Source organism: Lampris incognitus, chromosome 18, assembly GCF_029633865.1.
Source record: "Lampris incognitus isolate fLamInc1 chromosome 18, fLamInc1.hap2, whole genome shotgun sequence".
NCBI classification, from domain to species: Eukaryota; Metazoa; Chordata; class Actinopteri; order Lampriformes; family Lampridae; genus Lampris; species Lampris incognitus.
This window is the reverse complement of record NC_079228.1, coordinates 37,029,467-37,048,857: the sequence shown is the minus strand read 5'-3', so window position 1 is coordinate 37,048,857 and position 19,391 is coordinate 37,029,467. Positions and strand designations below refer to the sequence as shown.

The 19,391-nt window shown below is 43.3% G+C and overlaps 1 protein-coding gene across 1 annotated transcript in view; it reads right to left on the bottom strand.

Annotated features, from left to right (window-relative positions):
• The window catches only part of LOC130128443 (collagen alpha-1(XIV) chain), a 192,702-nt gene that overhangs the window by 39,501 nt on the left and 133,810 nt on the right, over window positions 1–19,391 (bottom strand). The window contains 7 exon segments of the mRNA XM_056298052.1: window positions 634–776; window positions 4,810–4,948; window positions 6,484–6,522; window positions 9,588–9,752; window positions 12,540–12,683; window positions 13,070–13,193; window positions 13,738–13,877. Coding sequence (XP_056154027.1) covers window positions 634–776; window positions 4,810–4,948; window positions 6,484–6,522; window positions 9,588–9,752; window positions 12,540–12,683; window positions 13,070–13,193; window positions 13,738–13,877 — 894 coding nt within the window.

Below are 19,391 nucleotides of genomic sequence, written 5' to 3'. Positions count from 1 at the left end.
TTAGAGGGAAGGTTTACAAGATGGCTGTGAGACCAGCTATGTTATATGGTTTGGAGACAGTGACACTGTTGAAAAGACAGGAGGCGGAGCAGGAGGTGGCAGAGTTGAAGATGATAAGGTTTTCATTGGGAGTGATGAAGAAGGACAGGATTAGGAACGAGTATATTAGAGGGACAGCTCAGGTTGGACGGTTTGGAGACAAAGAAAGAGAGGCAAGATTGAGATGGTGTGGACATGTGTGGAGGAGAGATGCTGGGTATATTGGGAGAAGGATGCTGAATATGGAGCTGCCAGGGAAGAGGAGAAGAGGAAGGCCAAAAAGGAGGTTTATAGATGTGATGAGAGAGGACATACAGGTGGCTGGTGTGGCAGAGGAAGATGCAGAGGACATGAAGCGATGGAAACAGATGATCTGCTTTGGTAACCCCTACTGGGATCAGCCGGAAGAAGAAGAAGAACCAAACTAAACAGAGATAACAGCGGTGACTTTGCAAAGCTAAATCAACACAAGGTGCCACATCACACAACGCTACAGAGAAACCCACACACACACACACTGAAATACACAAAAATACTCCATTCAAATACATCCCCTCACACAAACACACCCCGCTGTATGCTGCATGTACTCACTGTCCAGGATGACCCCCACCAGTGGTTGGTTGTCCTTGTTGAGGATCTCCCAGAGAGCGAAGGGTTCCTCCGGGGTGTTGGGCAGCAGTCTGAGCAGCAGGCTGATGGTGTACTCTGACGGGAGGCCTTCAGGGTGGATGTACCTGAGGGACACGACTCGGCATGGAGGAACAAACAACAACGAGGCATGCAGAGTCTGACGGATTACTGGATGTTTATGGAGTTTTAGGATTTTTTTTGTATGAAAAGATTTAACTTGCCGATATCGAGGGGATATCCTTTTTATATAACGTTTACTTACAGGCATGGATACAATTTGACCTATTTTATTTACCTTATCTTTTTAATCTTATTTTGTTCAATTTCATCTCATGATACCTTATCATCTTAGGAGGTATTGAAGGCAGAATCTGTGATAGTGTGAAACAGCGACCTCTCACGTATCTTATTACGAGTGCAAAAACATCTTTGGTGTGAAACAATCAGAATCAGAATCATGTTTATTGGCCATGTAGGTTCGCAATACATGGAATTTGACTTCTGTTTCGTGGCTCTCTCAGTGTACTTATCATAGAATAACAACACTACAACACAACAATCTTCACATATATACACAAGGGTTGACTTATACAGGTGAAATAAGAGGGGATAAAGTGCAGTGCTGCAGAGACTATATCAGAGATGCTGAAATAGAGGTTAGCAGGTCACTTACATACATGCCTGAGGTAGATGGACATGACAGAGCGTACCAGTACACCAACAATGTACAGTATATACAAAATGCAAGGATTTACTGACAGTGTTAAGTGTTCATTTGAATGACAGCCCGTGGAAAGAAACTGTTTTTATATGTGGTTGTTTTGGGGTACAGTGCTCTGTAGCACCTACCAGAGGGGAGGAGTTGGAAAAGGTTGTGACCAGGGTGTGATGGGTCTGCAGTGATGTTGCCTGCCCGTTTCCTGAGTCTGGAGGTGTAGAAGTCCTGAATGGAGAGCATGATGTCACCAATGATTTTCTCTACAGACGTAACTGTCTGTTGTGGTCTGTCCCTCTCCTGTTTGGTGGCCGAACCAAACCAGACAGTGACTGATGTGCAGAGGACAGACCAGATTATTGCAGTGTAGAACTGAATCAGCAGTTCCTGAGGCAGGTTGAATTTCTTGAGCTGGTGGAGAAAGCACATCCTCTGCTGGGCCTTGTTGATGATTATGTCTATGTTGGATGCCCACCTTAGGTCCTGGGAGATTGTGGAACCCAGAAATCTGTAGGTTTTCACTGTGGACACCATAATGTTGAGCATGGTGGGAGGGGGGGCAATGTTGGGGGACTCCTCCTGAAGTCCACTGTCATCTCCACTGCTTTGAGTGTGTTCAGCTCCAGGTTGTTATGGCTGCACCAGAGGGCCAGCTGTTCAACCTCCTGTCTATATGCTGACTTGTCACCATCCTGGACAAGGCCAATGATGGTTGTGTCGTCTGCAAACTTCAGGAGTTTAACAGATGGGTCTCCTGCAGGGCAGTTATTTGTGTATAGGGAGAAGAGTAGTGGGGAGAGCTCACATCCCTGGGGTGTGCCGGTGCGGATTGTCTGGGTGCTGGATGTGATTTTCCCCAGCCTCACCAGCTGCCTCCTGTCTGTCAGGAAGTGTTTAATTCACTGGCAGATGGGGGCTGGTACATTAATCCGGGTGAGTTTGGAGTGGAGGATATCTGGGACAATGGTGTTGAACGCTGAGCTGAAGTCCACAAACAGGACCCTTGCGTATGTCCCTGAGGAGTCGAGGTGTTGGAAGATGTAGTGCAGTCCCATGTTCACTGCATCCTCCACTGACCTGTTTGCTTGGTAGGCAAGCTGCAGGGGGTCGAGCAGGGGGCCTGTGATTTCCTTCAGGTGGTCCAACACCAGTCTCTTGAAGGATTTCATGACCACAGACATTACGGCAATGGGCCTGTAGTCATTTAATCCTGTGATACGGGGTTTCTTGGGGACCAGGATGATAGTGGAGCTCTTGAAGCAGGAGGAGACTTCATATAGCTCCAGTGATCTGTTGAAGATCAGTGGGAAAATTGGGTCCAGCTGGTCAGCACAGACTTTAAGACAGGAGGGTGACACGCCATCCGGGCCTGGTGCCTTCCTGGTCTTATGTGTCTGGAAGAGCTGGTGCACATCCTCAACACAGATCCGGAGTGCAGGTGGGGGTTCGGTGGGGAGGGGAGAGTGGTGGCAGGGAGTGATGTTGGTTGTGTATTGTGGCCAGAGAGGTTGAGGGGTGTGAAAGTTTGCTTTTCAAACCTGCAGTAAAACCCGTTTAGATCGCCAGCCAGTTGATGGTTCCCTGCAGGGTGGTGGGGGGGGGTCTCCTGTAGTTGGTAATATCTTTCAAACCTCTCCAGACTGATGATGGGTCGTTGTAGAAAACCTGTTTTCTACACCAACCGTACACCAACCACCATCAGGTGGCGCTCCTCACCATGGCACCACTCACCTCAATGACTGTCCGTGCACCTCCCATTGCCAAACTGGTACTTGTTTGAGCAAGACTGGGAAATTGTCACTTACTTGCAAAGTAAGAATGCTGCTGCATCGCTTGTGAAACCTCTTTTGGGTTTAACATTTTCATTTCAGGAAAGCATGTCCAATATTTACACGACGGTGAGAGCGGTCATGAACTTGTATGCTTCCTTCTGTCCACCATCGTGAAAAGTGTCCTCCCCAAATCCCACAACCCCTCGCCTATTCCACCTCAACTCAAACACACAAGTCCACAGACATCACACCAAAACCGACAAACAGTAAAACAAAGAGTAATAGGAGGTCGCTGTTTCACACCTTTACAGAGTCTACCTTTAACTATGAAATTCTGCACCAGGATTCTGGTAAAACCTTTGCCGTGGGGCGCACAGAACAGCGCCCCCTGGAAAATCTGAAGAAACCAATCAGACAGCAGCCTCAGGTCACCTGCTCGCCACAGGTTTGAGGGCTTACATAAGGTATGGTTTGGCCGGTGCCCCTCGCCCAGCAAGTGTATGTATTCAGACAGGAAGTATATGTATTCAGACAGGAAGTATATGTATTCAGACAGAAATCAGCCAAACACCATTTGGAACCAATATTTAATGGCGGCTGACAGGCGCTCACAGACTGAAAACACTTTTATTTCATAATTATTTGCTGCATTATAGAGCTAAATTATCTACTCATGTATTTTCGTAATGTGTGTGTTTTTGTGTGGTGTTAGTGTGTGTGTGTGTTAGTTAGTGTAGATAGCGGGACCGAAAACTAAAGCACTTATGATCCTAATTCTTTTTGGAGGTGGTAGGTATTGTTCCAGAGAGTACAGAAAAAATACCAGAAAATTAAATTATGCATAAGTATGCATAATTACGCATATTTATGCATATTATGTGTAATTATGCATAATTTTAATTTTTCTAAAATGGCTAAAAACCACTTTTCTCGGCATTTCAGATGATTCTGAGCATCTTTGATTTTTTCACCTATATAAAAACATTTTCTGGGACTTAGAAATGTTTTGGCATTATGCAAAATAAATGCATTTTTGCAAAAATGCACTTATGATCCTCATTTAGGTATTGTTCCAGAGAGGACCAGAAAAATAGCAGAAAATTAAAATATAATTATGCATAATTATGCATAATTATGCAAAATATGCATATTCTAAAAATGGCTATAAACCACTTTTCTCGGCATTTCAGATGATTCTGAGCATTTGGGGGGGAGGGAGTTGGAGTGGGGGGGGGGTTTAGGGGCAGGGGGAAGGCGGTTAGCTGGCAGGATGAAGAGGAGGGAGATTTAGACGGGTGGAGAACCAAACCGCTACATTGTAGCGGGGTTCTTCTAGTATTTAACATATTTCAGTAGATTTTGATCTCTTGGTATCTGAAGGGGGTGGCGCCCCAGCGTCCTCTACTGGCCAGCCGCCACCAGTCGAGGGTCCAAGCGCAGAAGCTGTCGTATATTGTACAGATTGTGAAGCCCTTCGGGATTACCGTGTGATTTTGGGAAATACGAGTAAACTTGACTTGACTTCTGTGAAGTTAATGGAGCCGCAGTTCAGGGGCTCGGGTAACATGAACTTCTACAGAGTGTGAGTGTGTGTGTGTGTGTGTGTGTGCTTGTGCGTGTGTGTGTGTGCGTGTGTGTGCGTGTGTGTACCTGGTGGGTTGAGCCAGCAGAGCATTGCTGTGCAGGTGGAAACAGGGGAAGGTGTTGAAGGTTCCGGGCACCATGGAAACACCAGCAACGTTGCCGTAGTGATTCTCCACCAGCCCAAACAGCTCCATCATGCGGAAACCTGAGGGTACACAGCCGCCAGAGCTCTTTCTGTCTGTCTGTCTGTCTGTCTGTGTAACTTTGGGAAATTCCCATTTTCCAAGCCGAGATAAATCTCTGCATGTTGAATCTGTACAAATTCAGATGGCGCCTTACACAATCTCTACTGGTCATAACTAGAGAGTCTATATTTCATATTCAAACACACATATACCACATTACAACTAGCACATTGGAAGTGATATCTAATGCCATTATGTGTTGGTGTCCATCATGTTTAATGATACATCATTGTCAGCAGAGGGGGTGGAGCAGAGACCGGGACGGCTCGGAAGAGTGGGGTAATTGGCCAAGTACAACTGGGGAGAAAAAAGGGGGAAAAATCCCCCCCCCAAAAAAATAATAACAATATGACATCATTATGTATAAATATGTGTCCATACTAAATGTGCCGTCGGATGAAACAACCCGCTGAAGACACAACTAATGCTTGGGTGGTTGTGTGTCTAACAATGTCGACTTGCAGTCAGACCAAGTTAAAGCCCATGTGTGGCGTCTCCTCTCTTGTCTCATGTGGTCTAGGCCAGTGGTTCTCAACCTTTTTGGGGTGCTGGACCCCCTGCGTATTTTTGATCTACCCTGAGGACCCCTCCACCTGATCTTGGGGGAGGGGGGTTACAATTTGATAGAAACAGTAGAAACTGCATTTTAAATCGCATTATAGCATTTATTCACTCTTTGGGGCAAAAGTAAGAGCTTTCAGTGGTAACTTTCAGATATGTGTAACAAAACAGAATATGTATTCAGTAACTTTCAGATATATGTAACAAAACAGAATGTGTATTCAGTAACTTTCAGATATATGTAACTAAACAGAATGTGTATTCAGTAACTTTCAGATATATGTAACTAAACAGAATATGTATTCAGTAACTTTCAGATATATGTAACAAAACAGAATATGTATTCAGTAACTTTCAGATATATGTAACTAAACAGAATATGTATTCAGTAACTTTCAGATATATGTAACAAAACAGAATATGTATTCAGTAACTTTCAGATATATGTAACAAAACAGAATGTGTATTCAGTAACTTTCAGATATATGTAACAACACAGAATATGTATTCAGTAACTTTCAGATATATGTAACAAAACAGAATATGTATTCAGTAACTTTCAGATATATGTAACTAAACAGAATATGTATTCAGTAACTTTCAGATATATGTAACAACAGAATTTTTATGCAGTAACTTTTAACAATGCAAACGGGAGCGATATCTCTTATTAAAATACAACAAATTACACTTGTGAAACAGATGTAATTAGAGAACAAAGTCCCGTTACCCTTTATAGTTTAGGTAGATAAAGGTCTCAGTCACATCTGAGTAAAATAATCCTATTTCTATAAATGTCATAGGATCTTTTTTTTAAAGATATTTTATTTTCACGGACCCCTTGCAATTACACCACGGACCACTAGGGGTCCGCGGACCCCCGGTTGAGAAACACTGGTCTAGCCTAATAGGAAGGAAGTTGCTGATCGCTTACCTGGAATTGTGCTCCCGCTCATGGGCAGTGACGGACAAGCTGAGGACAGAAGGGTGGAGGAGTGATGAGCGAGTTCATGGGTTTATTTAAGGTAAACAGGATTACTGTTTTATACCCAGGGTAGACAAACAAACAGGTTAAAAATGTTCTTCATCATTACTGAAACCAGTCACTGATCCACTTTCCTTCTTGGTACCCCCCCTGCACGGTGCTCCAGACTCAAGTCCCCCCCTGCACGGTGCTCCAGACTCAAGTCCCACCAAAATACCTCAACTTTATTGAAAATGTTACTCGAGAGAAGACATACTTTGGGAGGAAACTTTACGGATTATATTAAGATGAAAGGGCGCGAGAATTACCATAAACAAAACCAACCGTTACCGTGCCAACCAGTGGCGGCTGGTGCTAATTTTTTTTTGGGGGGGGGGAAATTTACCTTGGCGCAGCACACCTGACAGCCGCTTTAGTGTACAGACAGCCACAGAGCCTACATATTCTATTGGGGTTCGTAGACGGTGGATGATTGACAGTCGAGACGAGGCATCGTGGTGGATGTGAACATGATTGACAGCCACCAGAATTGTCCAGTCACATTAGATCAAAAAACATTACAACAATACCAATTCACTGCCAATAAAAGTGGGCGTGTCTGGGGCGGCACAGAACTGCGCCCCCTGGAAAATCTGAAGAAACCAATCAAACGGCAGCCTCAGGTCACCTGCTCGCCACAAGTTTGAGGGCCTACATGAGGTACGGTTTGGCCGGCGCCCCTCACCCAGGAAGTATATGTATTCAGACAGGAAGTATATGTATTCAGACAGGAAGTACATGTATTCAGACAGGAATCAGCCAAACACCCTTTGGAACCAATATCTAATGGCTGCTGACAGGCGCTCACAGACCAACAACACTTTTATTTCATAATTATTTGCATCATACAACTAAATTATATTTAACATGTTTAAGTTGATTTTGATCTCTGGGTATTTGAAGGGGGCGGCGCCCCAGCGCCCTCTACTGGCCAACCGCCACTGGCACCAACTGCCCACTCTCATCCTGTAGTCAGATACAGCTACATGTCTCTGGCCTGAGAGTGATGGCCCCTCCTACGTCTTCATGTTCTCACACAGAGTATACGGACCGTGACCTGAAGCTATGTATCCCTACATCCATATGTCCAGCAGGGTATCGGTCACTGCTTTCAGAGGGGGAGCAGAAGTTCTCCCCACATCTGATAGGAGACAGGAGTCTCCTCCCACCCACCTGCACACACCGGCACTCAGTGCCGCCAAGGACGGTACGGCTTTTACATTGTCCCAGAGGCTTCGATGTTATTTCCATGGCGACAGTATCAAAAGTTCCATCTTTGACAGACATGGAGACATCTCTTTCGGTGAGGGACAGCGACCAGGTGACTCCCGGTACAAGTTGGCATCCTTTACTGATTTCACCTGGGAAATAAAAATCCATCCATCCATTATCCAAGCCGCTTATTCCTATCGGGGTCACAGGGGCGCTGGAGCCAATCCCAGCAGTCACTGGGTGGCGGGCGGGGAGACACCCTGGACAGGCCGCCAGGCCATCACAGGCCCCCCCCCCCCCACACACACACACATATTCCCACCTAGAGCCAATTTAGCATGGCCGATCCATCTGACCTACATGTCTCTGGACTGTGGGAGGGAACCGGAGCCCCCGGAGGAAACCCATGCAGACACGGGGAGAACATGCAAACTCCACACAGAGGACGACCCCCAAGGTTGGACTACCCCGGGGCTCGAACCCAGGACCGTCTTGCTGTGAGGCGACCGCGCTAACCACTGCGGCACCGTGCCATGGAAATAAAAATCTTTCCACGAATATTGTCCTTAAAACGACTCAGGGCACATCAGAGCCTGCAGCTTATCGACCGGGTGAAAAACAGCCCGCACTTGTAGTAGTGTCTGGTTTCTCAGCAACCGATAGTGTTTTTGTTTTCATCGGTAGCAGACGGTGGATCCAGGCGGCACGGGAGTCGACAGTGAGGTCAGAGTTCATTTGTCTTGCAGTACGGACTCCGACGCGAACGCTAGCGCCTTCCAACGCACGCATATCTAAAAGTGTATTTACACCAAACAAGAACGTGACCAAATTATCAAACATCTGATCCATTTCATTCATTCACTGCGGATACCCCACTAGATCCAGTTGAGGGACACTGTCAGTTCATCACAGGGAGCCCCCCCCCGCCCCCCCATCCCCCCCCACACACATACCACGTCACCCTATACTTGTGGGGACCCCTCATCGACTGCATTCCTTCCCTAGCCCTTAACCACCAGAACAACATGCCTAACCTTATATAACCTCATCCTAACCCTAAATAGACCCTTAAAGAAGTGAGGGGGCGTCCGGGTAGCGTGGCGGTCTATTCCGTCGCCTACCAACACGGGGGTCTCCGGTTTGAATCCCCGTGTTGCCTCCGGCTTGGTCGGGCATCCCTACAGACACAGTTGGCCTTGTCTGTGGGTTGGAAGCAGGATAGGATGTGGGTATGTGTCCTGGTCGCTGCACTAGCGCCTCCTCTGGTCGGCTAGGGCGCCTGCTCGGGGGGGGGACAGGGGGGAATAGCATGATCCTCCCACCTGCTACACCCTCCTGGTGAAACTCCTCACTGTCAGGTGAAAAGAAGCGGCTGGCGACTCCACGTGTATGGGAGGAGGCATGTGGTAGTCTGCAGAGTCGGAAGAGTGGGGTAATTGGCCAAGTACAATTGGGGAGAAACCCCAAAAAAAAGAAGTGAGGACCCGCCAAAATGTCCTCACTTTGCAAAAATGTTCTCAGGCCTGTGGTTAAAATCTCAAAGTGGCCCTAGCAAAGGCACAAGTACACACACACACACAGAATTGCTCACACAACATACAACATCTATATTATTTGTGGGCAATTAATCTGGCAGAACACGCAAACTCCGAACAGAAGGACTGGGATCGGATCCAGGACCATCCTGGTGTGAGGAGACTAACCCAAACCCTCGTACCCGGGGCCCTCCAGTAAACCGGCTCTCATCTGCAATCAGGATGGAGACTCTCCTAAACCTGTAGATGTAAACCCTGGTAACTCACTGGCCGAGGCAGCCTCGCAGACGAAGGTCACCAGCTTCTCTTCTATCTTCTTGAAGGCGTCGAGGTCGTCGACAAAGAAGACGTGCCGGTCGCTGGGCTTGCTGGCGATGCTCACTAGCTCGCCGTAGTCGGCGTCCGCAAAACCGATGGCAAACACGATGTAGCCTGCAGAAGAAGAAAGTGGAAAGTAAGTCATAATAACCCCCCTCAATGAAAAGATTCTGACTCGTAACCGAGACTTTGGCCACGTTCACGCCGCAGGTCTTCATGGCTGAGTCAGATGTTTTGTTGAGATCCCATCTTTCACCTATGACGTTAACATCCACAACCTGGATGTGGACTGTGGGTTTACACGGTTACGTGCCTTGTGCGACAGAAGCATGCCCATCTAGCAACATCTGATGTTGTCATAGCAACGTAGACAACAGACTGATGCCAAACATGGAGTCCGAGTGAGCTGTGAGCTGATGACTATTCTGAACGGTTTCGAAGGCAAGACGGCATAGAAGGGCTGTCGGACATAATTGTATTTCGTATTTGCTGCAGCTATTTCCACCTCCTCCGTTGTGACTCCTGCAGATTTTATGTACGAGAACGGACCGGGGCAAACCTTTCACCCCGTCAAGTCTCGTGCACCCGCTCCCACATCATCATCGTCGGCGATCACTCGGGGTCGAGTATGGCCGTCCTCCCTCTGGGTCCCTCTGGGTCCCTCTGGGTCTTCAGGTGGGTGTAGAGGTCGATCCTGGAGCCGCATAACGGGAGGACGCCTGTGCGTGACGGCTTTTCACATGGAGAGGCTGATGCGCCTGCAGCCACCACACGGCCCTTGGCAGGGGGTGGCCAGAGTCCAATGGCATGGAGGACCCAGATGATTGGGGACCACCATCTGATGCAGCCTTCATCCACCTTCCCTGCTGTTGTGACCTGAAGACATCTTCCACCAGATCTGCTGTTGAGGTCTTTGTTGGATCGTGCTTCGTCTGGAACCTCCCCCTTGACCTGTCCACGTTGGGTGACCCTAACAGGAGCCAAGCTCCGGACGGCATAGCTCTTGGGGTCATTGGTACACACAAGCTTCTCCATCACAGTAAGATGGCGATCCAGGAGAACACACACACTGGATGCATTGGCTCACTTACATGTACATTAACCATAATTCCTCAAGCTAATTGTTTATATGGGTCAAAAAATAAAATGTGAATCAGTTTTTTTCTCCTTACAGTGGTTTTAAGTTAATAGATAATCTTTCCGTGTGGAGGACACGGCATAAATGCAAAACAGTGTTTAAAGTTTTCCGACATGCAAAAACAGTGTATGGAAATTGAACGCTACATAATGAAACAAAACTCAAATCTATACTCAGCACACAATTATCATTCCAACATATCAAATATGCCGTCATGACTTAAGATGGGAACGCTCAGTCAGTCTTGCGAGTTAATACAAACACAGCGTAGCGGCGTGCGGCCGTTGAACACTCATCCGATGACTCCTGGTGTCTGGACACTTTGAGAAGGGACCCCTTCTTCTGATTTTGCGGTCATTATTCCCAACACGTCTCTCGACAGAACTCCTCCTTTCACCCGCCAATTTCAATCAGGAAGTCACACGATGTGCCGAGTGTGATGACGACAAGTCGGTTCTGAGGGCAAAAATCTGATCTGAGCGTTCAAATTCAGGGCGGACGTTGGCAATCAGAATTGTATCAGAAAGAAAAAATCAGATACCATGTGGTTTTCTGAGTGTCGTATGTGTTGAGAAAAAAAATCGGATTCAGGTCACATCACTGTGGTAGTGTAAACAAAGCATCATTGTGGTAGTGTAAACATAGCATCATTGTGGTAGTGTAAACATAGCATCATTGTGGTAGTGTAAACAGCATCACCGTGGTAGTGTAAACATAGCAACACTGGTGTAGTGTAAACATAGCATCACTGTGGTAGTGTAAACATAGCATCACTGTGGTAGTGTAAACATAGCATCACTGTGGTAGTGTAAACATAGCATCACTGTGGTAGTGTAAACATAGCATCATTGTGGTAGTGTAAACATAGCATCATTGTGGTAGTGTAAACACAGCATCACTGTGGTAGTGTAAACATAGCATCACTGTGGTAGTGTAAACATAGCATCACTGTGGTAGTGTAAACATAGCATCATTGTGGTAGTGTAAACATAGCAACATCGTGGTAGTGTAAACATAGCATCATTGTGGTAGTGTAAACATAGCATCATTGTGGTAGTGTAAACACAGCATCACTGTGGTAGTGTAAACATAGCATCATTGTCGTAGTGTAAACATAGCTTCATTGTGGTAGTGTAAACATAGCATCACTGGTGTAGTGTAAACATAGCCTTTGTGTCTCAAATATGAGTAACATCCACGTACTTACATCCATTTCTGAAACAGCAATACTAGGTAGAGAGACATGAATAATTGTTCCCTGAGACACTTGTGGATATGTAAACATTTATAAGGGGATTTTGGACAGTTTTCAAGCCCCAAGGGTAATGAAGCCCACTCAAGACGTATATGGAAAAGAAAGGAAATAAATCAAAACGAGGTTTAAAAGGTTCTGATCTGCCTGCAGTGCAGTGATGCCAGACATCGGACATGCGGAGGGATCGGTTTTATATCGGCTCTCATGTTCTGTCTCGCATCTAATTTGCTGATTGACATCAGAATTCTTCTCTTCTGCTGGAATAGATGTGAGGGTGGAAAAATGTAATGCATCTAGTTATCATAAATGACAGACTACAGAGAATAAATACGAAGAAAATATAGTATTACAACATTCCTTTTATGATCTGGCAGAGATCATAAGAGAGAGATAGTCAATCCTGAAAGATTGAATTTTGGAGGAACAAAACTTTTAACCTGGCACCAGCACAGTGTTCTTCTGTATTGTTAAGCAAAACCCCATCCCATAATAACGAAGAAGATCTAACCTTCCATCTGTATCTCCTTGGAGACTTTGTTGACATCGTCCTGGGACCGCCCATCTGTGAGGACCACCAGGACTTTGGGGATTCCCCTCCTTATCCCTCCCTCCACCGTGAAGATGTTCTCCTTCACATGCTGGATGGCTCGACCTAATAGGGCACAGGGATCCTTCAGTCACACAACTGACCAACAGAACTGTGGGGTTGCCTTCCTCAGAACGATCCACGTGACCAGTGATGCTTAAGATGCAGAAATACCTCATGTTTAATGTCTTTATGCATGCTCAATAATCCAGGTATGAAAATCACAGAAAGTCGAATCAGCTCATTTGGTCCAGATGAACTGATTCAACTCTCTGTGACCTCGTGTCTACGTTTGTACCCTGCAGAGGTTAGGTCCATTTCTTTTAGTGGCGGCATTCAGCAAAATGTGCAACTTGACCAGGGGTGCACCAACATTTCCATACAGCTGTAGAAGGCTCCATCACTGATCTCCTCATTAGTACTGTGTACCCAGTGTGCGCTACAGTACTAGCCTGTCTTGGTGTTTCCTCCTTTGTAGGAGATCCTGTTGATGGCATCCAGCAGTCTCTCCTTGTCACCGTAGGAGTTCAGTTTGAATTCCGTCCTGGCGTCATCACTGAACTGTGCTATGGCCACCTAAAACGACAGAGGCAAGTGCCAATGCACTTATAGCCTTATGTTGCCATTAATGCTGCTTGAATACAGACCTGTTATTCATTAACGTGAAAATAGACAACAAATTAAATCAAGTAAAACAAACAACTTCAAATAAATGGGTACACAAAGCCTTTCATGACATCTGTCATTTTCAAACAGTAGAAATCAGTAACTGTGATACTGTGTAGTTTGCTGAGGACTGTGAGTGTGAGACCCACAAGACCTGTCAGCCAGTGAGTCGTCTACTTTATCTCAATCAGCACCATGCAGTAACCATATGGGAGATGTTGGACCATCGTGTTAGTGCTCTCCACCACCACCATCAAAACACCAAAAGAGGGACTATCTTTTGGATGGATGGCGTTCCTCCCCTCAGAGACTTGTTGAATCTATGTATGACAAGGAGCACTGAAGCTGTTCTGGAGGCTCCTGGTGGCCCAGCAGGACACATGTTTGGCATCTACCTCGATCGACTATCCCTGGGTGCTCCTTTTAAGCAGCCACCCACACCCCGCAGTGGTACCTGTGTCCCATCAGGTCCAATCCGGTCCAGGGCGCCGGTGGTGCTGTAGAGAAAGCCGATGATCTTCAGGAAGTTCTCGTCGCCGATGCTCCAGGACCCGTCCACCAAGAACGTGAGGTCCGCCTTGGCCGCCTTGCACACTGAGGGGCGGAGGTGTGGGGGTTAAGTTGGGTGTGTAAGTGAGGGAAAGATGGTGAAAGGGATGGTGAAAGGAGCAGAAAAGGGAGCGAGCATTAAAGAAGACTGTGAGAGAGGGAATTACAAGGGCAGCTTTTTCTGTTGTCACGCTCACTCGGTTTCTATGAGTATAAATATAACATGTTATACGCAAAAAAACTTCTGATTGCACTGAACTAAATCAGACAAAACCAAAATAGTCTGAACTGTGAAAAAGTCTATGAATAATGAATTCTACACATAAACTTTTGGATTAAATCTCTTATTTGGTCCATTCCTGTGTTTGTTTTATGTAAATCTTTAAAGTTTTTAAAGTTTCCCGACCAAAAAAGGTTAAAAGGTGATATTTTCTCTTCATCCAGAGCCTCTCGACATTTCCTTCTTCACTGTGGTCTTTTATTGTAATCAGTTGCTTTCTGTTTCAATCTGCCACACATAAAGACAACTGAACCCTTTGAGCTCGAGGGTTTGAGGAACCTTCTGCTCCAAGACGGCGTGAACCGGTCGAACACCCCGAGGCAGGAAACTTTGGACCGAAGAAAAGCTGCTATTGATTGGTCCAGAAGAGGGCTTGACCCTGGTACGAGTCAAACCGGTTTCACACGATTATATGCAAAGCAGAGAGCCGCGGGTGTGACTCCCTTAACCGAGGGTCTTTCTCTTCCTCGGGGGGCCTCTCTCATCCAGTCTAATCTGCTGTTAGCTTCACCTGGGCAGAATCATTGAAGCTCATTAAAGTCGACCCGAACTGAAACATTAAAATGTTCTAGTATCACGTGTTACGTCAATCATCGTGTATTTAAAGTATGACATGTGGAATGTAGCTTTTTTTAAAAGGAGCTCCCTCTAGTTCAGCGCCTCTCCAGCTGATCTTTCTTACCCCGGATACTCGTGATGTCATCAGCCATTGATTCGGCCAATCACATCAAAATCAACAAAATATAAAACTCCACCCGCCCTTACCACCAACCCTTGCCTGTTCTTGTCACTCAAAGGTCAGCTCATGAATATTAATGAGGGCCAAACCACTCCCCCACAGAGAGAGTTGAGTATGGTTATGGACAAAGGTATAAAAAAAACACAATATTAGTCATTTACAAGTAAAAATGCTGCTCAATATTTTAGCTGGCCATGTTCAGGGCTTTTTAGACGTGAGAAGTTGAATCTCATTCTTAATTTTGGTCTGAATTACCAAATCATTTTTCATTTCAAACAATCCATTTAGAGAGTGTCAGCTGACACGAGTTTACCGTCAGATAATGAACACTCCGTCAGCCAGCGTCACGACAACACAAACATTCATGTAGGTAAATATGTTGTGTAGGTAAATATGTTGTGTAGACAAATATGTTGTGTGGATAAATATGTTGTGTGGATAAATATATTGTGTGGATAAATATGTTGTGTAGGTAAATATGTTGTGTAGATAAATATGTTGTGTAGGTAAATATGTTGTGTGGATAAATATGTTGTGTGGATAAATATGTTGTGTAGACAAATATGTTGTGTGGATAAATATGTTGTGTGGATAAATATGTTGTGCAGATAAATATCTTGTGTGGATAAATATGTTGTGTGGATAAATATGTTGTGTAGATAAATATCTTGTGTGGCTAAATATGTTGTGTAGATAAATATCTTGTGTGGATAAATATGTTGTGTAGATAAATATCTTGTGTGGATAAATATGGTGTGTGGATAAATATGTAGTGTAGGTAAATATCTTGTGTAGATAAATATGTTGTGTAGATAAATATGTTGTGTGGATAAATATGTTGTGTAGATAAATATCTTGTGTGGATAAATATGTTGTGTGGATAAATATGTTGTGTAGGTAAATATGTTGTGTAGATAAATATCTTGTGTGGATAAATATCTTGTGTGGATAAATATGTAGTGTAGGTAAATATCTTGTGTAGATAAATATGTTGTGTAGGTAAATATCTTGTGTAGATAAATATGTTGTGTGGATAAATATGTTGTGTGGATAAATATATTGTGTAGACAAATATGTTGTGTGGATAAATATGTTGTGTGGATAAATATCTTGTGTGGATAAATATCTTGTGTGGATAAATATGTTGTGTAGATAAATATCTTGTTTAGATAAATATCTTGTGTAGATAAGTATCTTGTGTGGATAAATATGTTGTGTGGATAAATATGTTGTGTGGATAAATATGTTGTGTGGATAAATATCTTGTGTAGATAAGTATCTTGTGTGGATAAATATGTTGTGTGGATAAATATCTTGTGTGGATAAATATGTTGTGTGGATAAATATGTTGTGTTGATAAATATATTGTGTGGATAAATATCTTGTGTAGATAAATATGTTGTGTGGATAAATATGTTGTGTTGATAAATATATTGTGTGGATAAATATCTTGTGTAGATAAATATGTTGTGTGGATAAATATGTCGTGTAGGTAAATATGTTGTGTGGATAAATATCTTGTGTAGATAAATATGTCGTGTGGATAAATATTTTGTGTGGATAAATATGTTGTGTTGATAAATATATTGTGTGGATAAATATCTTGTGTAGGTAAATATGTTGTGTGGATAAATATGTCGTGTAGATAAATATTTTGTGTGGATAAATATGTTGTGTGGATAAATATGTTGTGTGGATAAATGTGTTGTGTGGATAAATATGTTGTGTGGATAAATATCTTGTGTAGGTAAATATGTTGTGTGGATAAATATTTTGTGTGGATAAATATGTTGTGTGGATAAATATCTTGTGTAGGTAAATATGTCGTGTGGATAAATATGTCGTGTAGATAAATATGTCGTGTGGATAAATATCTTGTGTGGATAAATATGTTGTGTGGATAAATATCTTGTGTGGATAAATATCTTGTGTGGATAAATATCTTGTGTGGATAAATATGTTGTGTGGATAAATATGTTGTGTAGATAAATATCTTGTGTGGATAAATATGTTGTGTAGGTAAATATCTTGTGTAGATAAACATGTTGTGTAGATAAATATCTTGTGTGGATAAATATGTTGTGTGGTTAAATATGTTGTGTGGATAAATATGTTGTGTAGATAAATATGTTGTGTGGATAAATATGTTGTGTGGATAAATATGTTGTGTGGATAAATATGTTGTGTGTATAAATATGTCGTGTGGATAAATATGTCGTGTGGATAAATATGTTGTGTAGATAAATATGTTGTGTGGATAAATATCTTGTGTAGATAAATATGTCGTGTGGATAAATATGTTGTGTGGATAAATATCTTGTGTAGATAAATATGTCGTGTGGATAAATATGATGTGTGGATAAATATCTTGTGTGGATAAATATGTTGTGTGGATAAATATCTTGTGTAGATAAATATATCGTGTGGATAAATATGTTGTGTGGATAAATATGTCGTGTGGATAAATATCTTGTGTAGATAAATATGTCGTGTGGATAAATATCTTGTGTGGATAAATATGTTGTGTGGATAAATATGTTGTGTAGATAAACATGTCGTGTGGATAAATATGTCGTGTGGATAAATATGTTGTGTGGATAAATATGTTGTGTGGATAAATATCTTGTGTAGATAAATATATCGTGTGGATAAATATGTTGTGTGGATAAATATCTTGTGTAAATAAATATGTTGTGTGGATAAATATGTCGTGTGGATAAATATCTTGTGTAGATAAATATGTCGTGTGGATAAATATGTTGTGTGGATAAATATGTTGTGTAGATAAATATCTTGTGTGGATAAATATGTTGTGTGGATAAATATGTTGTGTAGATAAACATGTCGTGTGGATAAATATGTCGTGTGGATAAATATGTTGTGTGGATAAATATGTCGTGTGGATAAATATCTTGTGTAGATAAATATGTCGTGTGGATAAATATGTTGTGTGGATAAATATGTTGTGTAGATAAATATGTTGTGTGGATAAATATGTTGTGTGGATAAATATGTTGTGTAGATAAACATGTCGTGTGGATAAATATGTCGTGTGGATAAATATGTCGTGTGGATAAATATGTTGTGTAGATAAATATCTTGTGTAGGTAAATATGTTGTGTGGATAAATATATTGTGTGGATAAATATGTTGTGTAGATAAATATCTTGTGTGGATAAATATGTTGTGTGGATAAATATGTTGTGTAGATAAATATGTTGTGTAGATAAATATCTTGTGTGGATAAATATGTTGTGTAGATAAATATGTTGTGTAGATAAATATCTTGTGTGGATAAATATGTTGTGTAGATAAATATGTTGTGTAGATAAATATCTTGTGTGGATAAATATGTTGTGTAGATAAATATGTTGTGTAGATAAATATCTTGTGTGGATAAATATCTTGTGTAGATAAATATGTTGTGTAGATAAATATGTTGTGTAGATAAATATATTGTGTAGATAAATATGTTGTGTAGATAAATATGTTGTGTGGATAAATATGTCGTGTAGATAAATATGTTGTGTAGATAAATATGTTGTGTGGATAAATATGTTGTGTAGATAAATATGTAGATAAGTGAAGATTTATGTAGGAGTGATTCAGCTTCCCACGCCTCCGTCTGTGAGTCAGCGTCGCATGTGCGGCTCATTACTCCACATGTTGCGGCGAGCCAGACAGGGCGCCCCTCATCCCTGATAGGGGGGGAGGGGGGGGTGTAATCATCAGCTTGTGTGATTTACTGCCCCCCCCCCCGGTTGCAGAACGAGCTGTGTTCCTGTTGATGTTTGTGTAAGGTGGACGCGTGTGGAATGAGAATTACACGTCTGATGGGATGAATTGGCACATCCAGAGCAGAGGAGGCTCCAATTAAACCCTTTACGAGGCTCATCTCTGAAATTACGCTTGGTGTTGTGCGTCTGTGTGTGTGTGTGTGTGTGTGTGTTTGGATTTAAGTGTGTGCTTATTTGTGTGCTTAATTTCACCCCTCTAAGAGTTTTTAATTTGCCTCTGAAATTAACGCTTACTGAGTGTGTGTGGTAGTTTGTGTGTTTGTGTGTGTGTGTGTGTGTGTGTGTGTGTGTGTGTGTGTGTGTGTGTGTGTGTGTGTGTGGAAGAGACATGACTAGATTACAGTGTTTGACTGTGTGTATGTATTTATGAGATCATCAGCCTGCCTGTTGCACATGATGATGACAGGTGAGGAATTCAGAAAGGCGACGTGGGAATGGAGCGGCCTTCACTCGCCTCCCTCCGACACGCCGTTGTGTTCGGACCGACCTTCGACCTCGTCGTTCCCTGCCCGGAATCACGACCAGCGTTCCGGCTCCTGGCATGAGCAGCAACACAAACAGCAACTTCACCTTTGCTGTTGACTCTGCAGAGACCGTCAACAGTCCAACAGCGGCAAGCCGTTTGTTTTATTTAGCTTTCCGGAAGTTGACTGATAAACGTTCATCATTACTTTATGCTCCCATGTGGTCTTTATGCTCCCATGTGGTCTTTATGCTTCCATGTGGTCTTTATGCTTCCATGT